Genomic DNA, 24,143 nt, shown 5'->3' with positions numbered 1-24,143 from the left:
AGCACTCACTTAGCTGTTGCTTTTGATCAATGATTTGCCACCATGAAGTTCCATCACTTGTCCATATTGAAGCTTGCAAGAATAAACCGTTTTTTCCACATTACGATTCGAAATTGTGACATTTACTGACATTTTACTCTGGATGCTATGACAAATATGACTTCACCTCCCTCTATGGACAAATTGTTTCTGTTAGCCTTGAAATTTTTGTTTCCTAGGTATCCTCAAACTTTCAGTCAAATTCGGAAACTTAATTCCACACACCCCTTGAATTTCATCTCCGTTGAAAACCAAGAAATGTCGAAATCTTGTCAAGCATCTCGACGAGTCCAAGAAATTCACAAATTTGCATATTATCCCGCAATTCAAAAACCCACACCGAAATACATATTCACAGCCTCTTATCCTGAAGTCTATATGTGACGTGACGTATGCAGCTCGCCTAAGTTCGCGGACTGTCTGAAGCCGAGAAAAACTATTTAAAATCCATAAATCAAAAAATGGCCGACTCCGAGAGTCCCATATTAAACACCCAACACGTTGAGACCTTTTTTTCCCTTTTCGTCTGCTCGGCTAATGGGGGCTTTGTTCTTTCGCAGCCAAAACACCCGTACACCAGCTTACCTCAGGCCATCTAACCCTCCGTCAAATCCACAAAAGTGGGGTGATACAGCTGTTGCTATACGCTCGTTCAGTAGAGAAGCCTTAAGGGATCACCCTGTATTAGTATGACACGATAGTGAGGGCTATGGGGCTGGCACTTGCGAATGTTTCAGATTGCACTATATGCAGTACAATCCATCAATCCTGGCGAAATCTGAAACAACGCCCAATTCCAGCGCCACGAGCCCAGCCGCCTTGAAGAAGCACCCAAACCGACCTTTTACAGCTAGACAATATGAATATTTCAATAAAAACCTCCAGAACCCCCTTACATTAAGCGACCGGCACGGCTATGCGCGTAGCTGCGGCGTCCTGCTAGCCGTTAGACGCCAGTCTAAAACGATCCACGCGGCACGTTTTTCCGGATTTTGCCAAACCAAAAAATTATTCATTTTCCAAAAGTATAAGAAAATAAAAGAACTTTCTTAAAACAACAACAACACCCGGTCCATCCCTTTCTCCCCATTCTAGACCCTCACACGTCTTGCATTGTCTTCCGCGTCCCTCCATACAAGATCGGCAATTCTCACCAACACCTACTACTAGTTATCACCACTTTACCCGCCAAAAACCACCCATTTCTTCTTCCCCACATCTGCCCAAAATGTCCCGTATGCCCTTCGTCAAGGCGCTTACACGTGACAAGGCCCTGCTCACGGCGTCCAACGTCTCGTATTCCCGAGACTCCTTGACATGGTACTCTCCCTCCCAGATTGAAATAACCGATATAGGCCAGATTGTGGCTCACGAGGAGACAGAGCCGCCGCTGTTGCTAGCACTGGCGTTGCAGGCGTGTCACGTGTCGATCCACCTGCTGTCGCCCCTGGGTCCGGTTTTAAACGGTCGGAGACGGTTTACTAAGAAATCCGAGCTGGAGCTGGCCAGCTACGACGAGCCGCCGGTGATATTCATCCGGCTGTATGACAACGAAAAGCTTTTCCTTCGAATCGCCTCGAAAACCACGTTTGGAATGGTGCTTCTGGCGCTCATGGCGTGGCAGAACATGAAACCAGCTGGTTTGGCGAAGAAATGGTACGCCGAAAACGCCAGCCTGGCCACGGTGGTCTCGGACGACCCGCACGAGGTGCTTGTGGGCCGCTTCCGTATCTTCGGTCCGATTCCAGCAAAGGTGAAGAACCTCAAGCTCGTGAAAATGCCCAGACCTCCTCCATACCAGCTGCCTTACGACACAGACGCCCATAACGACCCAAGTCACGCGTCAGGAACGCTGCAGGGTCATGAGGGTTCAATCTCCGAGGGCTGGTTCTACACTATGGGAGTGCTCAAGTCGAATGGTACACTTAACTTTATTTCCGAGCTAGACGGCACTTTGCTTTACTCGATCGATATCAAGAGTATTCTTCTGCTGGAGATTAGGGAAGTGCACCATTCTATCTGCGATTCCTCGAACATCCTCTTTATCGGACACATCAGGGACTTGCGCTGGAACAATGTGCTCAAATCCACCACGGCCTTGACGCTAGACCAGCTCAACCAGCTTCTGCCTTCTTTCCTCGTCAAAGACGGAAAGCCAGTTGCCAACAACTCCAGAGTGCTCATCGACTTCCCCTTGCACATTGACCTCGAGGACTGGTTTGTCGGACTTAACTACTTCTGCAAGCGTGAATACATTGGCATGTACGATAAGGGCCTGGTGCTTCGTCCTCCACCCACAAAGCACTTTATCGATATTGACCTGACCATCGATCACGACTCGACTTTGGATGGCACCGAGACTCCTCGCAATGGGACGCCTAACACAACCTTGAACTCCAACGGTCTTCCTCATGTTGCGCCCCATCAGGATAATCAGCACCATAAGCTCTCAGACTACTTAAGAGATCATTTGCGTGTTTCCAAGAAGCTCACAGTCGATATCATCGAGGCTAAATTCGACCATCCTCCAGTCCTGCCCAAGGACTCCAACAAGATCTATGCCGAGGTGGTCATGTGGGGTTTCCCATGGGCCAGAACTGCCTTTGTTCAGCACACATCCAATCCTTTCTGGAAGGAGAACTTCCTGGCCTCTTTGCCTATTCTGACGCAGATGGTCCACATCGTGATCAAAAAATGTGTTTCAAACAAAAACGTCTACTCCCCAGCCGACAAAGTGGTGGGAACCGTTTACCTAACGCCCGACGTGCTCACACAGCAGAGACATACGTTTTCTACCATGATGAACCTCAATGTTGGCGGTAATACTATTAATGTGCCTGGCCATACCGCTAATGACTCCCTCGGCGTGGCTGCTGCTACTATTGCCAACAACAACAACTCGGTTCGTCTTTCCATTTACGACGCGACCAATCTCCCTATTGGCAAGCTTCTCTTGACCGTGGATCTCAAGGAGTACTTAATACCTAATCCTTCTTATTTCAAGCCTTTGGAACACATGCTTAAAAACTGTCCCATGAAGGAGCTCATTGAATTCTGCAACAACGCAGTGCTGACTTCTGAATTTGAAAATGTCAGTTTCATCTTACTCGATATTTTCCAGAGCTTGGGGATCGAAGATAGATGGTTTAAGACGCTCGTGGAGGCAGAACTAGTTGACGTTGACAAGATGACGCGAAAGAACTACGCCAGCAAAGGCAATGGCAATTCGACGTCTAGTAACAATGTCTTCAACACATTGTTCCGTGGCTCGTCCATTTTCACAAAGTCGTTGGAGAAGTACATCTTCAGAATCGGCCAAGAGTACTTGGAAAAGGTGTTTGGAGATTTGTTTGAGAAGATCACCATGGAGCTGCTTAATTGTGAGATTGACCCCCGCTATGTGAGACAGCAAGAGGCAGCGAAGAGAAAGAGGGCCAAGCATGGTGCAAACTACAACAATACTTCTGATTCCGAAGACGACAGTGACGATGATGTTGATGCTGAGACCGAGAAAAAGAGAGAAGAGCAGGTCAAAGAAATCATCGACAAAAACTACAAGGCGCTCACGAACTACGCTGAGCAGTTGTGGTACAGAATCTACAGTACCTCCAACGATCTTCCAGAACAAATCAAACTTCAGCTCAAGAACTTCAGAACAAAGGTTGATTTCGCGTGTGACCCTGAAGATAAAACCACTGCTCTTAACTGCTTGAGTGCTTTCATATTCCTCCGGTTCTTCTGTCCTGCCATTCTCAACCCTAAACTCTTCTACTTGACAAAGAATCACCAAACTGGCAATGCCCAGCGTACGTTGACGCTTATTGCCAAGATCTTGTTGAACCTTGCCAACAGACAAGAGTTTAGCCAGCACAAGGAGCCTCACTTGGTTCGTATGAACAAGTTCCTTCGGAAGCACCAGGATGAAATGTATGACTACTTTGACAAGATCACGGGCAGAAAGAATGATTTCAATGAGAAGATTCTCGACTTGAGTCACGAGGTCAACCGGTTTGATCTTGGACTTGGTGGCGATGCTTCTTCCAGTGAACTTCCAACCACGCCTTACTTGATTGATAAGTACTTGAGATTGACTGAGCTTATCCACCTTCTCAAGTTGAGCGGTCACAGCAGGTCGCAGTCACAGAAGCTTTCTTCGACGTCCACGAGCTCCATCACGACCATGCTTTCAAGCCTGACAGTCGCCAGAAGCAACACAAACACCCCGGCTCAAAACATAGCTGCCAGGCTGCCGTTCAAGGATAACTTGGCTCCACAAAATGACGAGATTCTCATGGACGGAGACAGAAACACTTACCAGATTGGCTCGCTTGAGTTTGAAAAATCCGAATTTCTTGATTTGGCAGGAGACAACGAGACGGAGGGCTTCATCAAGTCGTTGTGCCGTAGTAACGAGGAAATCTTCTCGTTCATCACGTCCAATATCTCGCTCAAGGATCTTCAGAAACAGAGCACAGACCTCATCAACCGAATTGATGAGCTCTCGCACAGACTCGAAGAGCCCGAGATCTGCGAGAACCTCCAACACGATCCCAAGCTCTGGGAAGCCTATGTTGATAAAGTGGTGGACACTGCCATTATCGATGTGGCTAAGAGCAGCGTTGTATTTTACGATGAGAACTTCCAGGGCGCCATGGTTCCAGGCCAGAAGCGTATCCGTGATAACGGTATCACGGCATTGAAGCTCAAGTTCCCAGTGGAGATGGAGCGGACGCTGATGAGCGAGAGTTTCAGCTCGAACTCGTTGGGCAGTCTTCTCCGGACCCCATCCAAGAACCCGTTCAAGCGGTGGTTGAAAAAAGAGTAGTCGGCGGCGCCGAGTATGAATGTAACACTACAGACTGATGGCTATACTAATATTGATGATATGAAGGATGCAAGCGTGTAGAGGTTGCAGGGTTTGGGCTGAGAAAGTCTAAAGGTTAATTCTTGTGAAAGTGGTGTTTTGGTTTCCCCTTACGAGATTCCGTGCCAGGAGAATCCTGAAAGCAAAACACAAAACCAATCAGTGGCTCGTAAAACAGCAACAACCGAAAGTTCCGTGCATTTGGTGATGACCACTTAACAAAGAGTGGGTGAGGTGAAGAGCATTGTCTGGTGCACAGAAGCCCATGTTGTGGATAGTGCCCGAAGAAGAAGGTGTAGACGGGTGGTTTTGAAGAAAGTGACCAGATTGAAGAATTCGAAAGAGGAAGGTTGAAAGAAGGTTGAAAATGTTTCTTTGGCACCCAAGCACATGCTTAGGCTTGCATAGCCTCTTTTTCAAACCGGCCTGGGCTCAAAATTAGGAGATTTTGGGCTATGATGTTGGTATCAGCAGATTGACGGTTTCATTATCGTGATACTAGGGAAAAACTCAGAAGTCACCTTATCGTGGTTTGCCACAGGCCACTGCAACGTTCCATTTGCAGCCATTCGATGAGCTGCCGTTTATGCGTTTACAAGTAACCTACAAACCACCCCTTGACACTGAAAAATCCACAATTCGTAAACCCATCGTAATAACCTGGAGATGTAAACAAGCGTAATCAAAAAAGCCTTCGCCTCCGCTGCCCAAGCATTCCGGATCCTACCTCGTTGCTCATTCATTGTTCCTATACGAGCATCACAACATCCACCAAAACAACCGAAAACCTCCAAAACCTAAAACCCCCCCCCCCAAAACCTCCAAAACCCAAAACCAAAAGACCGTTTTCCGCCTTCCTCCCCCTTTCCAACCTCCACCATGTGTCCCAGCACCGCGGCTAAACCCCAAAACGTCACTTCCCCTGGAAAGTTGCTTCCAGAAGCCACACAGCAAGCAACACGGTTTTTCAAGAAAAGTGCGTAATTTCGAAAAAACCAGCAAAACGCAGATGTAGCGCCGTTTTCACAGTGTGATCAGCGGCAGATTGCTCATGGATTGCAGCCTTCGGATGCCACGGAAGAACGGTTGCAAATGCGCCGCGATAGGGAACCCCCGAGAAGAAAACCTGAAAGTTCAAAATATCCAAAATATCCAAATTCAATCAAACCCACTATTCATCCTCTAAACGCCTCCATTAAAAAAAAAAAAAGAAAAAACCCCCGGGCCAGAAACGGAACAGCCCAGATCGTGGCCATCGGTCGATGCAGTCCCGCGTGGGTATCAACACCGTTTGTCTTTTTTCCTAAACCACCACCATGGCGACAGAAGCAGAGATATTGGCGTCGTACCCGCAAGTCAACGCCCCCACCCTGCAGACAGGTTACACCTCCAACTTGACGGAGGAACAGAAGGAGATCTTGGCCCAGTTGAGACAGGAGCTTGTTGCTGAAGGGTTCGAGTACCGTCTTGACGATGCGTCGCTTCTTCGTTTCTTGAGAGCCAGAAAGTTCAACTTGGCCAAGGCGAAGTTCATGTTTGTCGAGTGTGAAAAGTGGAGAAAGGAGTTTGGCGTCAACACCATCCTCAAGGACTTCCACTACACGGAAAAGCCCCTCGTGGCCAAGATGTACCCGCAGTACTACCACAAGACCGATAAAGACGGCCGTCCGGTTTACTTTGAGGAGTTGGGCAAGGTCTACCTTCCCGACATGTTGAAGGTGACCACCCAGGAGAGAATGTTGAAGAACTTGACCTGGGAGTACGAGCTGTTCACCCAGTACAGATTGCCTGCTTGTTCGAGAAAACAGGGCTACTTGGTCGAGACCTCGTGTACCATCATGGACCTCAAGGGCATCAGCATGAGCGCCGCCTACCAGGTGATTGGCTACGTCAAGGAGGCCTCCAAGATCGGCCAGGACTACTACCCGGAGAGAATGGGCAAGTTCTACTGCATCAACGCCCCCTTTGGCTTTTCCACCTTGTTCAAGTTGTTCAAGCCCTTCTTGGACCCTGTCACCGTGTCGAAAATCCACATTTTGAGCACGTCCTATCAGAAGGAGTTGCTCAAGCAGATTCCACCGCAAAACTTGCCCAAGAAGTACGGTGGAAGCAGCGACGTGAGTGATCAGGACTTGGCCTTGAACGACTACGGTCCCTGGAGAGACCCCCAGTACATCGGCCCGAGGGCGAGGCGCCCCGTGCTTTCGAGTGATTTATTTGATAGAGCTGCTGCCGTTGCATGAGGTTGTCATCTGGGAACCGTGATAGAGAGACGGAGCAAGCTTCGTGTGAACGCCGTGGCGCCCCGCGGGATTAGAGTTCAATAAAACGCTATTTATATGAGTGTAGCTGGCGTTTTGGTAGATGCCACTTTTGTCGTAGATTGTCGTTTGATGAGGGCATTGTTTCACACAATGGGGTGTCACATTGTCGTGAGACATCAACAAACAAGTCCGACTGGTCCAGAGGTTGACTAATTTTTGGACGACTATAAACAGGGTCCCTAGGAGTGTGGTTCTGGACTTTTCCTTCACAATGCCATTGTAGCTACCTCGTACTTCTCATACCTATGGTAATAATCTGTAATACTTGGTAGACTTTATGCATTTCTTTTGACGGGGTTTTTTTCACGGGATGCACTATACACTTGGGCTTCGGTCCCAAGGAAGAAACGGTTGCAACTTGTAGTGCTTTATAGATGATGTAACAGCCTGCCTCACGTTGACAAAGCCCTTTGCTGCATGCTTCACTGCGTAGCATAACGCAGGGGCCTGCGATGCAATTATAGCGTTTTGGGTTGCAGATGGTGATGCACGGTTGATGAGACACCATGTAACGGTGATGATGTAAGTAGGATCCAGCCTGGCTACTCCTCCTCGGGCCACCATTCGGGTATATGCGCTGTGGCGTCTAGAGCCTTGGAAATGCCAGGAACCAGAACCTTGAGGCGTCCGTCCTTTTTGAGCTTGTCAATGTTGACCAATGCGAAACCCATTTTGCCTCGAACTGAGAGAAGTTTTCCAACCTTGCTGCGTCTGGGAGCAGGAGCTTTTCCTGAGCTGCCGAATGGAGAGCTGGACTGGGTGTTGGACTTGTCGAATGGCGAGCTGGACTTCTCAAATGGTGACTTGGAATTATCAAAAGGCGAAGGTGCCGCTGTTTTTGGTTCTTCAGCTGCAACTGGTTCAAGCGACACTTCCGTGACGTCAGCTTCACTGAGTTTCGCCAAATCGCCCTCATCAGCCGTGAACGTAAGCGGAACCACACGCTTTCTGATAACTCCTCCGTTGAACGTTCTGATGGTGAGCTCCTGTCCCACGTAACAGCCCTTTTCAAGACTCAAGCCGTTGATGTAATCCAAATTGCACTCGAATGGCAAAAGCGACATGCCCTTGGGGGCATCGGCGGTCTCAAAAAGCCCATTAGTATACCTCCTATCGGTGATTTGGCGAGGCAGCACTTCCTTAACCTCGAAAAGCTGCTTGAAGGAGTCCGAGAAAATGTCCGCTGGATCTTGAGCCTCCTCGGTCGTTAGCACCTTGAGCCCAAAATCGGGTATTCTGTTGTCGATGGCAAATCCAGTCACGTTGGGTGCAAATGCCTTGTTGAATATGAGCTCTTCCTCAACGACCTTATTGGCATTTTCCAAAGCACCTTCTGGGTCGCCTGTCGTCAAGTACTGTCCCTGGAAGTCCTCTAGCCACTCCTCAAACTCGGGCGTCTCGTTGTAGTAGTAATATGAGAAGATCTCCTTGATTGGCTCGATCTTGACTCTTGCACTGAGCTTGTGCATGCGTAGAAGCGTCTGTAGCGCAGAAACATACATTGGATCAATCTCAATCAAAAAATTGGGTTCCTCTATGCTTTTTTTGAATGCATCAGTGAGTGTGTGGTACGGATTAGCATAGACAAAGCAGTCATTCACGACTCTGCCTTTGGAATTGAGAAACATCGACAGCACACCGTCTCGGCGTACAAAAATATTGCAATCCGGATCGTAGATATCCTCATGCATGAGTCCCCAGTTCTTTTCAGGGTTTATAACCTCCTGAAGCTCTAAGTGCCTGTTTTCATTGTCACTGATAGTATGCTGCTTTTTCTTCACCACATTGGGCAAAAGCCTGGTCGTGATGAGTCCATTAAGAAACTTCGATGCGTCTACTCCTCGGATTTGTATTATAGACCTCGGAATTCGGGCAATCCCGCTCCACGACATGGTAAGAAATTAGTGCTTTAGCTTACTCAGATGGAGGTCTCGGATATAGGGCGCTGTGTACAGGAAAATCAATACTTACTAGAATACTATATTCAATAAATATTAGAACTTCAGCATCGGCACCTCGCGGCCGATCTGGTTCTTCTTTCTGCTCTGCGGCTGCTGCTGCTGCTGCTGCGGCCATTCGCTCTGGTTCATTACCTCGTCGAGGCTGGGTGACAGAATGTCTGGCTGCAAACGATCGCGGATTTGGTCATTCAACGAGATCTTTTGCTTGAGATCAGGCTGTTGAGGCAATTGCATGCCTTGAGATGGCAACTGGAGGCCTTTTTGCTTTCCCATCTGGTACAAATCGCCACTGGAGTGAACACGCGACCCTGTTCTGGAGGTCATACTCGAGGTGTTAGTACTCAAGAAAGACTCATCACGTACAAGCTCGTCCCGTCTGATATCGACCTCACCAACATCGAAGTAGCCGTAACCACCAAGGTAGTTGAACTCGTCGTCCTTGTTATCGTCAGAATTGCTGCTTGACTCCTGGATCACAGGAGGAACCTCCCTCAACGGGCTTTCTGGACGCTTGAACAGAGCTGTCGAGTCCAACCTGAGATCGATAGGGTGCCTAGTCAGGTACAAGTCCTTGTTGACGTTCTTCAACTCCTTCTCAATACGAAGGCGCTTGAGCTCGTACCTTCTTGTTTCAGAGTCGGCCATTTCTTCTAAAATATCGGCCTCTCCACGAAGAATGTTCTTCACCTCCTTCATCACCGAGCGGAAGGTGCTCAAAAAGCGCTCCGTCTGGCGGAACTTCGATGACACAGTCACCACAACCTTATCCTTGTGGATGATATAACCAATTCCAAAGCCTTGGTCAATAGCTGGCGAAATGCCGAAGAGATGCAAAGCAGGGTTACCACAATTACTGATCAAGAGCTCTGCACCTGTGAGTCTTTCAATAGACTCATTGGACAAGAAAGGGATGTACTCATCCGCCATCACTTCCACTGGTGGAATGGGCTCCAAACCTTCCACATCCTTGTTGAGACTGTTCAAACTTTCCACTGCACTAGGCTTCTTCAAAACTTGAAGCAAAGCGCCAATGTGTCTTTCGAAACCTTGTCCAAGCATAGCATCACGATAATGCTTTGTGTGGTCAATGGCACAAGCCTTAAACGACAGCCACTTCTTCTCGTTGTCAGCAGAGGTAATAAATAATTTAGCGAGGTTGTTGATGGGCTCGTTTTGCACAGCCACCAAGTCTGTTCTAGCATCACGGAATTTTCTCGTGGTGATAGGTTCCAAAGTATTGGCAACTCTACCATACAAAGCATAGTGAGCAACTTGGAAACCGATTTGCAAGAATGAATCCGCCAGCAAGCCTGATTTCGTCAAAAGATGACTATCGAGCTTCATTGTGAGACTCTTGTACTCGTGCTGGTTCAAAAGATCAGCAAGACGAGTCTCAGAAAGGTGGATCAAGTGTTGGAGCTCTGGAGTCATTGTGAAACGAAGCTCCATAGCGTTAGGCTTATGATCGCTCACCTTACCAGACACGAATTGCACGGATTCGTCAAAGAGGGTATTTTCAGCACCATTGATGTTTCTTGCGAGCTTCAAAATCGAATCGGTGTAAATGTCACTGATGAAACGCAAAATGGCCGTACTGTCCATCAGCGAGGACTCCCAAACAACGCCTGCGACTGCATTGGAAGTCACCACCATCTGAAGTTTATCGTACCATCTAGAAGTACACGAACCGATCTGAATATTGGTGCCCTCCAACAAACGAGATGTTCCGTGAGAGATGACCTGGGTCTTTTCCTGGTCGGTCTTTGGAGCACTGGTGGTATCCAACACAACCACAAAAAGAGCATTATCAACCGCTTCAAGGTAATTAGGATCGATCTTCTTCAACTCCACTCTGGCCTGTTTCCAGTAGCCGTATGTCTGAGTCGTGATAGCGCCAATTCCGTTATTCACAGCGGTGATCTGGTCCACCAGCGAGGACTGGTTGATGATCTCCTGAACGATCGGAGCCAATTCGGCATCATTGAACCAGATCTGATGCTTTGGGTTCTTGTTGACATCTTCACAAGGAGTAAGCACCTCTAGGGTATAGTACTGGTTGTTGCAGATGAAAAGCACGTGGCGGGAATCGTTGAAGTGCTTATACTTGGCAATCGTAATGTGGTGGTATTCTTGCAGCTCATCAGGCACTCTGGTCGTGCCGAACAAGTTCATATAACACTTCATCGTAAGTGGAGTGCCCAGTTTAGGGGTCACATCGGGCTTCAAGGTGCCATTTCTCAAACTCACAATGAACTTTAGCGTGGAGTTCACCAATGAAGCCGTACGTTGTGCCTGGTTAGGTGGATTGATGGTCTGGGCGTACGGATCCTCTTCTAATACTAAAAACGGGTTTCTTGGGAGAATATCGCCGTTCAAGTCACCGTAGATTCCCGGGTAGCTCTCGCCATTGACGGCGTTCAAGTAACACGTGACGTTTGGGTTCTTGGCAGCTTCCTCCAAGTGTCTTTGGATCAACAGCACCGTTTTGTTGGTGATCACTTGCGATGCTTCGTTCAAGATTTCCGAGTATTCCTCGGCAGGAAGAAGGGGCTTCAACGCCGCCAATATCAGGTGAGTGGATTGCGCCAACAGCGGCACGGGAAGGCGAGGAAGCTCCTCCTCGTATTCGAAAAGGGAGTACTTCATTAGTGGAAGAAAAAGAGGAATCGATGATGCTTAAGTACCCCAGAATCTGTGGGGCAGGTGGGGCGTCTGTGTGCAGTCCGTGGGACCTATCGCCGGCCGTTCCACCGAGATATGTTCTTATGGGGTGAAGAATTTCACTGGATTTGGAGATGTCGATCCAAGTTTTATGAGAATTGATATTGGTTTTTGCTCGGTTCGATATCGTGACTTCCTCGGGCCGAGGGCTGGCAGGGTCCTCGGAGTGCGGCCAATGAAAGTCCGGGTTTAGTCAGATTGCATTTTGTGAAAGATGGAGGATTGGTGGAAATGATGAATTTTTTGGATATTGGGAGATAAGAAAATGATATTGTTCTAGGAGGTTTCTCAGTGAACCCTACAATGCAAAGGCTTCACTTGTTACTTTTCATTTTAGCTGCATAGTAGTAATGCACTTAATAGCTCTACACATTCATGGATCAAACTCTATAAAACAGGAAACTTAGATAGAATGCATGGCCACTCTATACTCAATGATTCAGTAACTGTATTCGTATTTTTAAAAGTATGTAGTTTATTTGTATTCCTCTCACCTAATACTCAGCTACACTGTACCAGGTAACCCTATGGTTACACCTCCATCAATATCGACAATCTAGATCAGCATTTAGTGTAGCATTTCTTTTGGTTGCTATATTATTCTCAACTTTCGATTTAGAATTTGTGCTTTTTGTTTGTCAAATTGTGTCGGTGTCTGTCGCAAACGCTGCATGGTCTTGACAAGAGGGCACAAAGAGGGGTGGTTTCTTGGAAGTCATCAACGGTACAAGGTGAATTGGAGTGTTGGGGGAGTGCTTCAATTGATGGAATTCAGTGAGTTTCAAATCTGAAATGGAATTGCTCGTTTTCGATGTATATGATGGTATTCCAGGGAACGGGAAAGTGCACTTTGATTCCTGATGCACCAAGTGCTATTTATTTGAACTCCCATGGATGTGGCTTCTTAATGAACATCGATCTTGATTCTGTCCGGTTGCCGAAAACCAGTGCCATTTTCCATTAAAATAAGGAATTTGATTCGTTGTACATCATTTTCCAACTGTGTTCAAACGATTATTCAATTGAACCGGAAGTTCGGCTTGCCGAAACATCCACCATCCGGGACCTCCAATTAACCTTCAGGGGTGATTTTCCTCACCGTAAAATCCCACAGAGATCTACTAGTCATGCCTGGTTTCTGCCGGGTCAGGAAACAGCAGTTTCGGAATGCAGTGCAAGATTATGGTTTGGGTAGCGACGGCGGCTAATTCAGAAATGCAGCTGCAAAGATCTGCTTATGCCTTTATCAGAAGTGGATATATGCATTAGGCAAACTCTCTCAAATTGTTGAGAGGTAAATCAGCAACGGGCTGCATTCACTTTATTCAGAATGATTTCTAATTTTTTAATATTTCTCAAAATTAGTTCCCCGAAATCCCCATTAACCACCGGCCCGTGCCTCGGGACAATTACACTAAATACGAGGCGGCGGGTCACATACGTCGAGCTTTCTGCATCTCCCTGTTGCCTAAGCCAACCAAGCCGTAAAAAATCAGAAATATTTCGAAAATTCACGAAATGCATGGTCCTTCAATGACAACAAATGGCTCCTCCGTATCCACAAAAACACCCCTGCTTTCGTATCTGTCACTTTGCATTTTGGTTTTCTTTGTCCCCAACCAACACTCTGAAACCAGCACAATCTCGTATCTCGTTTCAATGCATCTTCTCTCTTAAAATTGTAAGAGTAGACAAACTATTGTTGCAACGCCCCCTAATAAACTTCACATAAGCCTGTTCAGCAAGATGCCATTGTTTAAGCTTTTCATGCCCCCTAGGATTGTGAAAATTGGCTTTTGCGGCCACCTCCGCAGAATGGCTTCTGGAACACCATTCTTTTAATAAACCGGCTCTTGAAGCTGGATAGGGGCCAGGATACGAGGACTTTTGAGCCTCGATCGGGCTGAATTTTCAGAGTCAAAGGCCCAATCGGAGATGTCCCATTACTGTGCATCGAGAATCGGAGAAAAAGTCACCACTTTTAGACGATGGCTTTTGTGGAATCCATGGGAGCCGAAGATCACTGCTGGATTCGGCAACCCGTAGATTCTAGAATCGCCCTAAGTCAACCCTCATTTTGTAGATTCTACTATCAACGCAGTTTTTGAAAATCATCAGCATGATGCATCCGGTTATGTATTGAGAGACCCTCCGGCAGGGATCTGGATCCAGACAGCCTTGGAGAACCTGCTCCTGGCTGGCCGGAAGATATGTGTGGTGCACGGGCGTGCTGCTGTAGCTGCTGTAGCTGCTGTGTGGGAGGTACGGGTTTCCTTGGGGAAGCGTCAGTCCTGCAAGTGTGCAAGGGGGCTGAGCAGCAGCTTCTGTCAAGTACGGGGCTTGCAGAGGGCTCGATCTTCGGCAAAGGAGGTGCGATCGGCAGTGAAAGATATATTTTTCGCTTTGCATTTTTCCATGGGCTCTGAGCCTCGTATCCAGTGGGTCGAGACATTGCGGAAAAGACAACGGCAATTGTCAATGGGCATTCATGTGTCGGCCAGGAATGCCGCACAAAGGGGCAGGGAGGCGTCCACCTGCGGTGCACATGCGGTGCGCCTGCATGCGCGCCAGGAACCAATGAGAATGGACTTTGCTCTGGACAATGCCGCGCGGATAATGCGATCGGCGATGCGTCAATAAGATGAAGGTCTCGCTTGTTACGTCAACAAAGTCGCACATTGTCCAGGGCAGCGTCATGGGGGGGGGGGGGACAAACAAGCTTCGGAGGGACCTAATGAAAATAAGCTGACGATCGAAAGAAGCATGGATGCTTTGCTTTTCTCGAAGAGAGGCGTCGATCGTCGAGAAAGCCGTCTTGTGGTCCTATGCCTTTGTCCCTGCACACAACTCATCGCAAAATTATGGCTTATCGTTTTCCCCAGCCCACCAAAAACCAACCTTTCACACCCGCTACTCGTCTAAAACACCTGAAGCAACCAGCGTATATGGCACTATTTGCTCGAGGGTAAAAAGGGGAGAACTCCAGGCAAATCAGTCACGCTAATAGTGAGTTCCTACAAGTTCTTTTTTCGTCGTCAGTTCGTCAATCATCACAAGCGCTTTTTCCTCACTGCTGGCGAAGCGGCGGGAGCGCAATCGAATGCTGAAAGTACAGCGGGTGTTCGGCTTGTAAACGGCCCAGTTCCACATCCTTGGCCTCGTCCATCAACGGCTTGATACAGAGCCAGCCTGTTTCAGTCCGGAAATGGCGAGCCAAGGCATCCAGACGTGCAAACGTTTTTCCACACCCCCATTTCGTAGTGCCGTCCTTAAGGAAACCCTCACACTTGAAGTTCTTGACGCCTTGGTGGAGATGCTCGTGGCGCTTGCGGTCGTGGGAACGGGCAAACAGCTTGGGGCACATCAGGCACTTGTAAGGTCTCTCGGTGGAATGGGTCTTCATGTGCAGCTTGAGGTTGTATGGCTTGGGGAAGGTCTTGCCACAAGTCTGGCACGTATGCTTGGCCAATCCGGAATCTGTGCCCACCATCTTGTAGTCCAGGCGTCTGCGGCGCCGGCTGGCTGGCGACACCGTGTAGCTGACAAGCGAGTTGTAGTTGATTCCTGTTCCGGGAACCTTGAGCAGCTCGTCGCTATCTCTTCTGTGGGCCTCGCCGCTCATCAGACTCGGACTAAGCGGGTATCCGTGGCCGGGGGAAGATGCTGGGGCTCCCTGAGGGGCATTGGCCAAAGGCAGGTACCTTGAGGTCATGACGGGTTGCACGAGAATGGCGTTTTGTGGCTGCTGGTAGTTTTGTTGATATGGCTGGGCCACGGGCTGGGCCATGCCCAGAAGGTTCATTTGAGGCACCGAGGGCACTTGCAACAGAAATGCTGGGGCGAAAGCTTGGGGTCATTGGACGAAGGAGTGTCTAGTTGTTGTGAAGGCTGGGGGGTATTGCTAGTGTGAATCTGAGGCAACGCCATGGGCCGCAGCAGCTGTCTGTTTTGTTGTTGTTGTTGTTGATTGTTTTGGTTATTTTGAATCTGGTAGTAGTCCACCAACTGAGACATTCTCTGGGGCATCTGCTGGGGTACTTGCTGGGGCACCTGTTGATTATAGTAGCCTGGGCTTTGTTGGAATTGGGAGTTGTCAACGACGGAGGGACCCATTTGTTGGAACGGCCTGGAGGCGTAATCTTGCTGATAATAGACAGGGTAGGACATGTGGTAGTTACTGAGAGGCTACCTTGTAAATGATCAAAAAGTTGTACACAATGAAAAGCGGCGGGAATGGTGGATTTATATAGTGGAGACGGCGTAAGCGACACCTTATTTGGTGTTGGGGGAGGCTGCACGTCAAAATAAGAGAGCGGTGCGCGAGCTGCTGCATGTCCTGCGCCGCTCCTGCAGTACGCACTGCAGGTGTGCATATCGAAGTATTGTCTTTCGGCATTTGCAGCAGGCCCGCGACGGCTAAAAGCCAGGGGCAAGGATGGGGCTTAGTCAAGGCTGTGCTGACCACACAGCTGAGCACTGCACACAGTCGGTGCCACCTGCCACCCACCCTATCACCCACCCACGCACAATCCCATAAGCCCAATGTCGGCGGCAGATGACAGAAGCAGGGCCTTTGTTTATTGGGCTTTGTATGCAGTGCGCACTCCAGGCACGAGGCACGTCAACCAACGGCGGCAAAGCCCCCCTTGTCTGGGATACCCCACCTCGAACCCCACGCCTAAACCCCATGAAATTTGTAGTCTGGGAATCGTCATCCTTCCACTATGGGAAATTCCCACGCTTGCTTCGACGTAACTGCAAGATGGTCCCGCGCAGCAATGTTCCCCTGACTTATCTGCCGTCCGTGACTCCCCTGCAGCACTGCTGTCGAATTATGCGGGAAGCGACGCCCGTGGCGACGTAATAGCAGGCCCACAGCCCCCATGTACCCCTCTACACGGCTGACAGCAGCCCCGGTTCTCAGATCCCCCTCCCACCGGATCTCTAATTCTGGGCTCACCAGCCTCACCAGAGTCAGCCTTGTTTAAAGTGTGAGAAAAATTCGGCGACATTTTCTTTTTTTTGCAATTTTCCAAATTAACAACTCTATCATGGAAAGCACAAGCTGAACGGGCAAAACCCAGCTGCTGGTTATATGTAGAGTGGAATGAGGCGCAGATACACGAAACACGACCGTTTATCCGATAATCCTCGGGGCATTCTCCCGTTGTGTGAATCCACCAAGGTGCACACGCCAAAACTTTCGAAATGATGGCTGTGGAAAAGGCTGTGCTGATTTAGTCCAGCTTAGTGAGGCTGTAACGATAATTCACAAGGCTGGGGCAGGGGCCAAGAAACAGCGCCGTTAACCGTTTACGTCATGATTGGAAAATTGGTGGTTTTCAATGGAAAAGGTCCGGAAAAACCAAAAGGCACTTTTCAGAATTCTCTTCTCGAGTTTTTGCTTCTTCAAAGCGTTAATGCCTTTGCCGCTTTCAACAATTTTCCAAATTCACAGCGAGCAAATATTTAACGCAAGGCCGCCAATTGTGCCGCCAATTTTCACCCATTCGTTTTCAACAGCTCATGTTATTTTTTTTATTGTTTGTCCTCGTCGTTCTCTCTCCACCTTGTAACGAGCGTTTTTAGAAGATCTGGGGAATGTCCAGATTCGAGCCGTCATAGTTTAACCGCTGAACCTCGCCCTGATTCTGTTGCTCTTTTGGGCTAGCCCAATTGAGCGATTCTAGTCTCAATTGTAGTGGCATATTTTCGGGCAATCCGTTCTGCGTTTCGTAAATTTTGGAAGCATCTTACCTCACTCTAGATTTCTAAAAATCACCCAAAACTCCAACCCACTTTTTGTGCTTTCTTTTGATTCTCCCGGCTTAGATTTCTCGCTAGACTGGGGCTGATGATAAGAGGCGCTGCAGAACGTCCTTGAGCAAGAGGGGCCGCTTTCATTGTGGAGTTCTGAAACCCCTGACAAAGATGCCGGTTAAAGCGTGGGTATAAGCAGTATTAACTCCTTTTAGACTTTTCCATCAACCTGGTATCCATCCCTTCTGAAGTTGTAGACAGTCTCCAGTCTCATGGGGAATGACTGTATCTGGGTTAACTCTTGCTACATATTCTTCTTGATCATTTGTGGGATCTAAGCCTCTGGCAGCTGGTCCCCACCAGACAACGAGTCATGACTGGTAGAGGCAGCTACACCGCTTGCGTGTATTGCTTTTTAAAATACCCCTTGGCCTGGCCCTTTCCGTAATGGATGTGCTTGTGGATCATCCCCAGGTGATGAGACTGCCGCTGGCAATCCAGTCAAGCTCAAATTCAGGGGACTCGATACCAAACCGCTTGGCCATGGGCAAAAGGTGCTGGTCGCCGGCAAAATCCTCCACATACTCCACGGTGTTGGACTCCTTGGCTCCGTCGTCCTCCTTCTTCACAACATTAGGCACCGTCCGGGGCAAGTAGTTGATGAAGAAATCGTACAACACCTCGGCGGGAACGGTGTCTGGCAAGCCCTGGGATGTGACGTAGATCCGTTCGAGCTCAGGGCTACGTTTCTTACCCACAAGCACGGCCGTGCTGACCAAAAGCTCCAAGTCCAGGAAGTTGAAGCCGCCCAAGTCGTTGAGGCCGGTGAAGGACGATCTTCTACGTCCAAATTGGTCCTCCACACGTGTAGGGTCGGAGAGCACGCCGAAGGGGTCCACCTTTAATTCGCCCAGACCAACAATAAAGAGCTTGCCGTCCATGATCTGCGACCACAACACATAGTAGCTCTTCTGCTGCAACTCGTTGGTGAGAATGGCGCCCTTGATGTGGCCGTAGTACTCTTCTCCGCCCTGCTTCTTCGTTCTAGGCACATCAGAGGCGTGCTGTTTCCGCAAGTTGGCCTCCTCGGGCTGCAAAAAGAACTTGGGCATGGCCAAATTTTGCACGGACGACTTCTTTTTCACGCCAGACTGCTTGGGCGAGGTTGGGTCGATCTGAGCACCGCCAAACTTCTCTGCTACAGCAGAAAGCTCGTTTTGAGAGCCCAACCGGGTCAGAGAAAGCGCCGTTTGCACGTTCGTGAGCGACGACAGCGACCTGCGCCCGCCAGCCAACTCCAGGTGGAAAAGGGTCTTGTTGAGGTCGGTCAAGAGCTCTAATTCCTTCAGCTGCAAAATCAGCGAGATCAAGTGCACGTCCTGCTGCTTCGAGCCGTCCAAAAGGGTCAATTTTTTGCCTGGGACCGACGCGTCTGTGCCCTTGCCTCCGAGGAGCTTCTTGACGGCCTCGGCAGCCTCACTATCCAAAACAGCCAGGGGCACAATGTAGCCGTCAACAGGGTACGCCTTAAAGCCGAACTTCGAGTACGCCGTCTTGATCGCCGAGTAGAGGTACCAGACGTACTTCTTGCCGAGGTAGTACGTGGCCAACTGCTCGTCCACACGGCCCTCCAGATCCGTGACCATGCTCCTGAAGGACCCCTTTTTGTCCGACAGCTTCTCGAGCTCCTTCTTCAACACCTCCTCCTCGGTGACGGCAATTGCCTTCCGGACGAGCTTCTCCATCAATTTGAGGCCCTGAACTTCGCCAACGTAAACACAAAACTCAATCTGAGCGCTGTAGCTGGACTGACACCAAAAGACGCTGGATCTGGAACACCGATTCCTCCGGCGGCGCCGTCTTTGTAAAAAGCCTTGTGTTGCGTGACCACACACACAGAGGCAATCTCGCCGTCCTTGGATTCTAAGTAAAACGCCTTAGCAGCTCTGCCCTTCAAAATGGCATCCACAAGTTGTTTCGCCTGAAACGTGGCAAAACCTTCTGGATCGGGCTGGCCCCATTCGGAGCCGCACACTAGGAACACCTGGTGGAGGACTTTGGGATCTACTGTTGTTTTCAAACGAAAGTCGCTCATTGTAAAAAAAGTGGTTGTAGTATGAGTAGGTTGATTTCGGTGATGTGTGGAGCAATCCTCGCTGGTGTCAGGGTGCATGACGTATGCAGCCGTGGGGTGCCAAAAACACGTTTGACGACGGATAAAAAAAAAAAAAAAAAAACTCAATGCTGCCCCTGATTGGCTGGATTTTGGATATCGGGAAACACTTGCAATTGCCAGGCGTTTTGGCAGCCAGATCGGTCCCAGACCAGGCCGTAAGCGCCGACCGTTCGGCTATGACGTTTTGAGTTAAGCGCTGGTGCCGAATCGGGGTAAACATGGGAATTCTTTGATTTCAAAGTTTTGATATTCTGGATTTCTGAACCAAGGAAAACTCCCAAATTCGTTATCGTTATCTATCAATCATGAGGCTCGGTTAATGCGGCGTATGGGGCTCATCGCAGGGTCTCGCTAAAGTTATAGATAAGGCTAGATAAAGCGAGATAGGCTTTTCGTTTGGATCAGGGAACAATGGATTTGGGAATTTGTGTGATTTTGGTGGTTTTTGGGTTTCTTCGAAAAATGGCATCAAAGGCTGCCTCAGTTCACCAGTACAGCACTGAACCATCGGAATTGACCATCCCAAGCGAAAACCTCAATTACAAATGGAAAGCTAATCAAGTCAAAGCATGCCAATCGCTATTGGAAGTTTTTTCAGAACCTTCGCTTTATTCTCTCCATTGTGAAGCCTATCTCAAAAGTCTCGTTATTGTGACCTGGGCCTGTCAAGTGTAATTAACGTTGGTTATGAACCAAGGGTCCCCGTTGCTTAGCGACCCTCTAGGCTATTTTGATTCATTCAAATTTTGATAACCCTGAAAAACGTCACTGTTCGAAATATTATCAAGTGGTTCCAAGAATCTCAATTCAACCCAAGGAACCTCCACCCTGCCTGACTCCTTTCGACACCTCCGAAGTCAACAAAAACCCTGTCTATGCCTACCGTGTCCCTAAGCCGACTCTAAACGCTATTTCTGGATCGGCATCCCGAAACCAGCATTACCTCGCTGTCGATAAAGCAGAACCCTGTAGATCCAGATTAACCACACATCGATGCGTGTGCAGCGGGAATGCTGCCACAAAAACGAAAACCATCAATTAAAAATTTATTAGCTCACTCCCTCTTCCATCCTCTTCTTGGCTATCCTTATTCGATACATCCCCTAGGGAGCCTTACACAATGGGTACCACCGGACATACACCCGAGGATCGGCGTGGCATCAACAATGCCCAGGGCGTCCAGATCAAAGCCAAAAGCATAAATCAACAAAATCTGAATGTATGTCTCCATGGCTTTTCGCTGAATAATGGCCTGATCGTGAAGGCTTATCTCTAAGACTATATTCAGCCGTGCACTGATCGCTCCACATTCCGGACATGCTAGATTTATTTTGAAAGTTGCATTTCCTCATTTGTGCTTTCCCAAAGTGTAGATACCTTATCAGAATCGGGACCCTGACCCCACACGAGCCGAGGTTTTGAAAAACTCTAAGATGCCTGGAGGATTCAATGCCAAGACATAGTCAAATTCGCTTTTTCAATTCCGTTTCTGATAAGAGGGAGAGTAGCCAATCAGGGAATAGCATGGAAGAGGATTACCCCAGATTTGTCCTACGATCTGAGAAGTCGGCTTTTGCACTTTTCAATACGGCCTTTTAAAGAAAAGCCCAGGCATTGTGGAAGGCCAAGCCATCAAAATTTTTCCGGTCCCCACTACAATGGGGTTCGGGATTTTTTCTGGTCCGACCCTTGCATGGCGATTTTTTCCATTTCTTGATTTTTGAACTTGATCTTGATTTTGTAGATTTTCAAGATACTCAATTCACAAGAAGCCCCGCGGAAGCCCCACACACACGGTCCGGTTCCGCTGCATCCACCGACCCTCAGCTTCTCCATCTTTTATTTTTTTGCAGCCAAAACGCCGAATGAAACGAACAAAACCCGTACACCACGGCCTGCCACTAGCAAAGGGCCCAATAATTGACTTTTTCTCTTCACCAGTCCCACCCGCTCGGAAGGGCCCGAAATGTGGAGAGGTGGTAGGGCAATTTCCATCGCGGTTTGTCCTGCATGTAGTCTCGAAAAAACCGTTACCGGCTTTTTTCTGGGGCAAATGCCGGCGGCTAAATCGCTCCAGCGTCACGCGATGGCGAGCGATTCTGCGATTCCCGCTAGGTTTTTGAGATAAATGAAGAGTAAATCGCATGCGGCCGTCGAGGGAGCCCAAATTGATTGGCTTCTACCGGAAAAAGTGTTTTTCCGAGTCTCCGCAACCCCGAAAACCCTTCACCCAGCCCAGGCCGGTTCCGCGCCGTAGCCACGGCGTTATGAAAGCAGGGCACCTTTTTTCTTGCTTTTGACGCAGTCTTTCCTTTTTTCTGCGCCAGCCTCTGACTAACGCATCGGACTTTTCTGCAAACCTCTGATTTATAAGACACCCAGATCCAGCAAAATTGGACCTAACTAAAAAAAATACAAAAAACTCAATCACTGCTTTTCAGCTGCCAGCTTGTGGAAATAATTCCCCCACTTCCAATTCTTCCAATCCATAGCTAAATTCCCTTTTTGCACCCATGTCGAAGGAATCCAGCAACGACAACTTGTCGTATGATTCCCAGGATTTCGGCACCAACACGTCGGCTTCTCTGCAAAGAGTGCTGCACTGGCAAAACTTCAAAGATTCTTTCAGAAGAGCTGAAAATGAGGATTCTTCAGACAGCCAGTCCATGGAATCTCTTGAAAAAGCCGTCAAGAAAACCGCCAACACCAAATTGAAATCCTCCATCAACCCCGTGTCCCAGGCTTTTATTGCTCTTGGTGGATGCGTCGGATCGGGTCTTTTGGTTGTTTCCGGCCAGGCTTTGGCTGCCGGTGGCCCTGCTGGTATTCTTATAGGTTGGGCCATTGTGTCTTCTTTCCTTTACTGTGTGATGCAAGCATTGGCTGAACTTTCGTCGACTTTCCCCGTTTCGGGCGCTTTTGCCGTCTACGCCACTCGTTTCGTCGACCCCTCTTTTGGTTTTGCTGCTGGCTGGAACTACGCCATGTTCTGGGTGGTGGTTTTACCGCTTGAGTTGGTTGCCGCATCTTTGGCTATTCAGTTCTGGGATTCCGATATCAACACCGTCGTTTGGGTGGCCATTTTCTACGTTCTCATTTTGGGCCTTAACCTCTTTGGAACCGCCGGTTTCGCTTATACTGAATTGGTCTCCTCCATCCTCAAATTGCTTGGTGTGGTGGGTTTCGACATTTTGGCCATTGTCTTGATCTGTGGTGGCGGCGATACCGGCTACATTGGCGTCAAGTACTGGCACAATCCAGGTGCTTTTGCCCACGGCTTCAAAGGTGTGATTTCTGTGCTTGTCACTGCTACTTACTCCTTGGCAGGTACCGAGTTGGTGGCTCTTACCGCTGCTGAATCGTCCACAAACCCCAGAATCGCTTTGCCCTCCGCCATCAAAATGGTCTTTTACAGAATCCTCATTTTCTACATGTTCACCTTGACGCTTATGGCGTTCTTGGTGCCTTACACTGAGGACAGATTGGTTTCTGGCGACAGCGCTTTTGCTTCTCCCTTCGTCATTGCCATCCAGAACGGAGGCATCACCGCCCTTCCTTCCATTTTCAACGTGGTGGTGATTATTGCCCTTCTTTCCATCGGTAACTCGGCCGTTTACGGTTTCTCCAGAACCATCCTTTCCTTGGCTGAACAGGGCCTTGCTCCTAAGATCTTCACATATGTCGACAGAAACGGCAGACCGCTCGTGGGTTTCTTGACCTCGGCCATTGTCGGTTTGATGGCCTTTGTGGCTGCTTCTCCAAAGCAGGGTGAGGTTTTCGCCTGGTTGGTGGCTCTTTCTGCGCTTTCTACGTTGTTCACCTGGGCTTCGTGTACCTTGGGTCACGTCAGATTCAGAGCTGCCATGAAGCGTCAAGGCAGACCACTCACGGAATTGCCTTACCTTTCTAAAACCGGCGTGTGGGGTTCAGTATACGCTACCATCTGTCTTACGGTGGTTTTGTGTCTCCAGTTCTGGGTTTCTCTTTTCCCATTGGGCGAATCCCCAGATGCCACGGCGTTCTTCAAGAACTATCTTGGTGCCGTCATTGTCCTTTGTTTCTACCTTGGCCACAAGCTCTATAACGGTTTCTGGAAGAAACGCTGGATGTTTGTGGTTCCTTTGGACACAATGGACATTGACACAGGCCGCTGTGAAAGCGACTTTGACAAATTGCAGCAGGAGCTCCAGGAGGAGAAGGCTGCTCTTCGGGCCAAGCCCTGGTACAAGCGGGTGTACCACTTCTTATTCTAAGCATGACTCACGACTAACGATTAGGTGCATCTTATAGACAAAAAT

General features: G+C 48.8%; 8 protein-coding genes across 8 annotated transcripts; 3 read left to right on the top strand and 5 right to left on the bottom strand. All coding sequences in view use genetic code 12, as the record gives it.

Annotated features, from left to right (window-relative positions):
• Window positions 1–1,267: 1,267 nt before the first annotated feature.
• BUD2 (Bud2p) lies at window positions 1,268–4,902 on the top strand (the record flags this gene model as incomplete). The annotated part of the gene is made up of 2 exons (XM_025481017.1): window positions 1,268–4,808; window positions 4,832–4,902. 2 exons carry the CDS (start codon window positions 1,268–1,270, stop codon window positions 4,900–4,902), a joined length of 3,612 nt encoding a protein of 1,203 aa, XP_025335317.1.
• Window positions 4,903–6,219: 1,317 nt separating this feature from the next.
• Window positions 6,220–7,146, top strand: SEC14 (phosphatidylinositol/phosphatidylcholine transfer protein; the record flags this gene model as incomplete). Its single annotated transcript, XM_025481016.1, has 1 exon — window positions 6,220–7,146. One exon carries the CDS (start codon window positions 6,220–6,222, stop codon window positions 7,144–7,146), a length of 927 nt encoding a protein of 308 aa, XP_025335316.1.
• A 623-nt stretch (window positions 7,147–7,769) lies between these two features.
• CXQ87_002508 (uncharacterized protein) lies at window positions 7,770–9,119 on the bottom strand (the record flags this gene model as incomplete). Its single annotated transcript, XM_025481015.1, has 1 exon — window positions 7,770–9,119. The coding sequence occupies one exon, from the start codon at window positions 9,117–9,119 to the stop codon at window positions 7,770–7,772; it is 1,350 nt and encodes a 449-aa protein (XP_025335315.1).
• A 102-nt stretch (window positions 9,120–9,221) lies between these two features.
• Window positions 9,222–11,834, bottom strand: CTN3 (carnitine O-acetyltransferase; the record flags this gene model as incomplete). The annotated part of the gene is made up of 1 exon (XM_025481014.1): window positions 9,222–11,834. One exon carries the CDS (start codon window positions 11,832–11,834, stop codon window positions 9,222–9,224), a length of 2,613 nt encoding a protein of 870 aa, XP_025335314.1.
• Window positions 11,835–14,976: 3,142 nt separating this feature from the next.
• Window positions 14,977–15,621, bottom strand: CXQ87_002506 (C2H2-type zinc finger protein; the record flags this gene model as incomplete). Its single annotated transcript, XM_025481013.1, has 1 exon — window positions 14,977–15,621. The coding sequence occupies one exon, from the start codon at window positions 15,619–15,621 to the stop codon at window positions 14,977–14,979; it is 645 nt and encodes a 214-aa protein (XP_025335313.1).
• Window positions 15,622–15,707: 86 nt separating this feature from the next.
• Window positions 15,708–16,076, bottom strand: CXQ87_002505 (uncharacterized protein; the record flags this gene model as incomplete). The annotated part of the gene is made up of 1 exon (XM_025481012.1): window positions 15,708–16,076. The coding sequence occupies one exon, from the start codon at window positions 16,074–16,076 to the stop codon at window positions 15,708–15,710; it is 369 nt and encodes a 122-aa protein (XP_025335312.1).
• Window positions 16,077–18,133: 2,057 nt separating this feature from the next.
• CXQ87_002504 (uncharacterized protein) lies at window positions 18,134–19,764 on the bottom strand (the record flags this gene model as incomplete). The annotated part of the gene is made up of 2 exons (XM_025481011.1): window positions 18,134–19,459; window positions 19,483–19,764. 2 exons carry the CDS (start codon window positions 19,762–19,764, stop codon window positions 18,134–18,136), a joined length of 1,608 nt encoding a protein of 535 aa, XP_025335311.1.
• A 2,594-nt stretch (window positions 19,765–22,358) lies between these two features.
• GAP6 (Gap6p) lies at window positions 22,359–24,098 on the top strand (the record flags this gene model as incomplete). The annotated part of the gene is made up of 1 exon (XM_025481010.1): window positions 22,359–24,098. One exon carries the CDS (start codon window positions 22,359–22,361, stop codon window positions 24,096–24,098), a length of 1,740 nt encoding a protein of 579 aa, XP_025335310.1.
• Between the last annotated feature and the right edge of the window lie 45 nt (window positions 24,099–24,143).

Source organism: Candidozyma duobushaemuli (genome assembly GCF_002926085.2).
Source record: "Candidozyma duobushaemuli strain B09383 chromosome Unknown B_B09383, whole genome shotgun sequence".
NCBI lineage: Eukaryota > Fungi > Ascomycota > Pichiomycetes > Serinales > Metschnikowiaceae > Candidozyma > Candidozyma duobushaemuli.
Note: the sequence above shows the minus strand (reverse complement) of the source record. Positions and strands in the feature narration are given on the sequence as shown.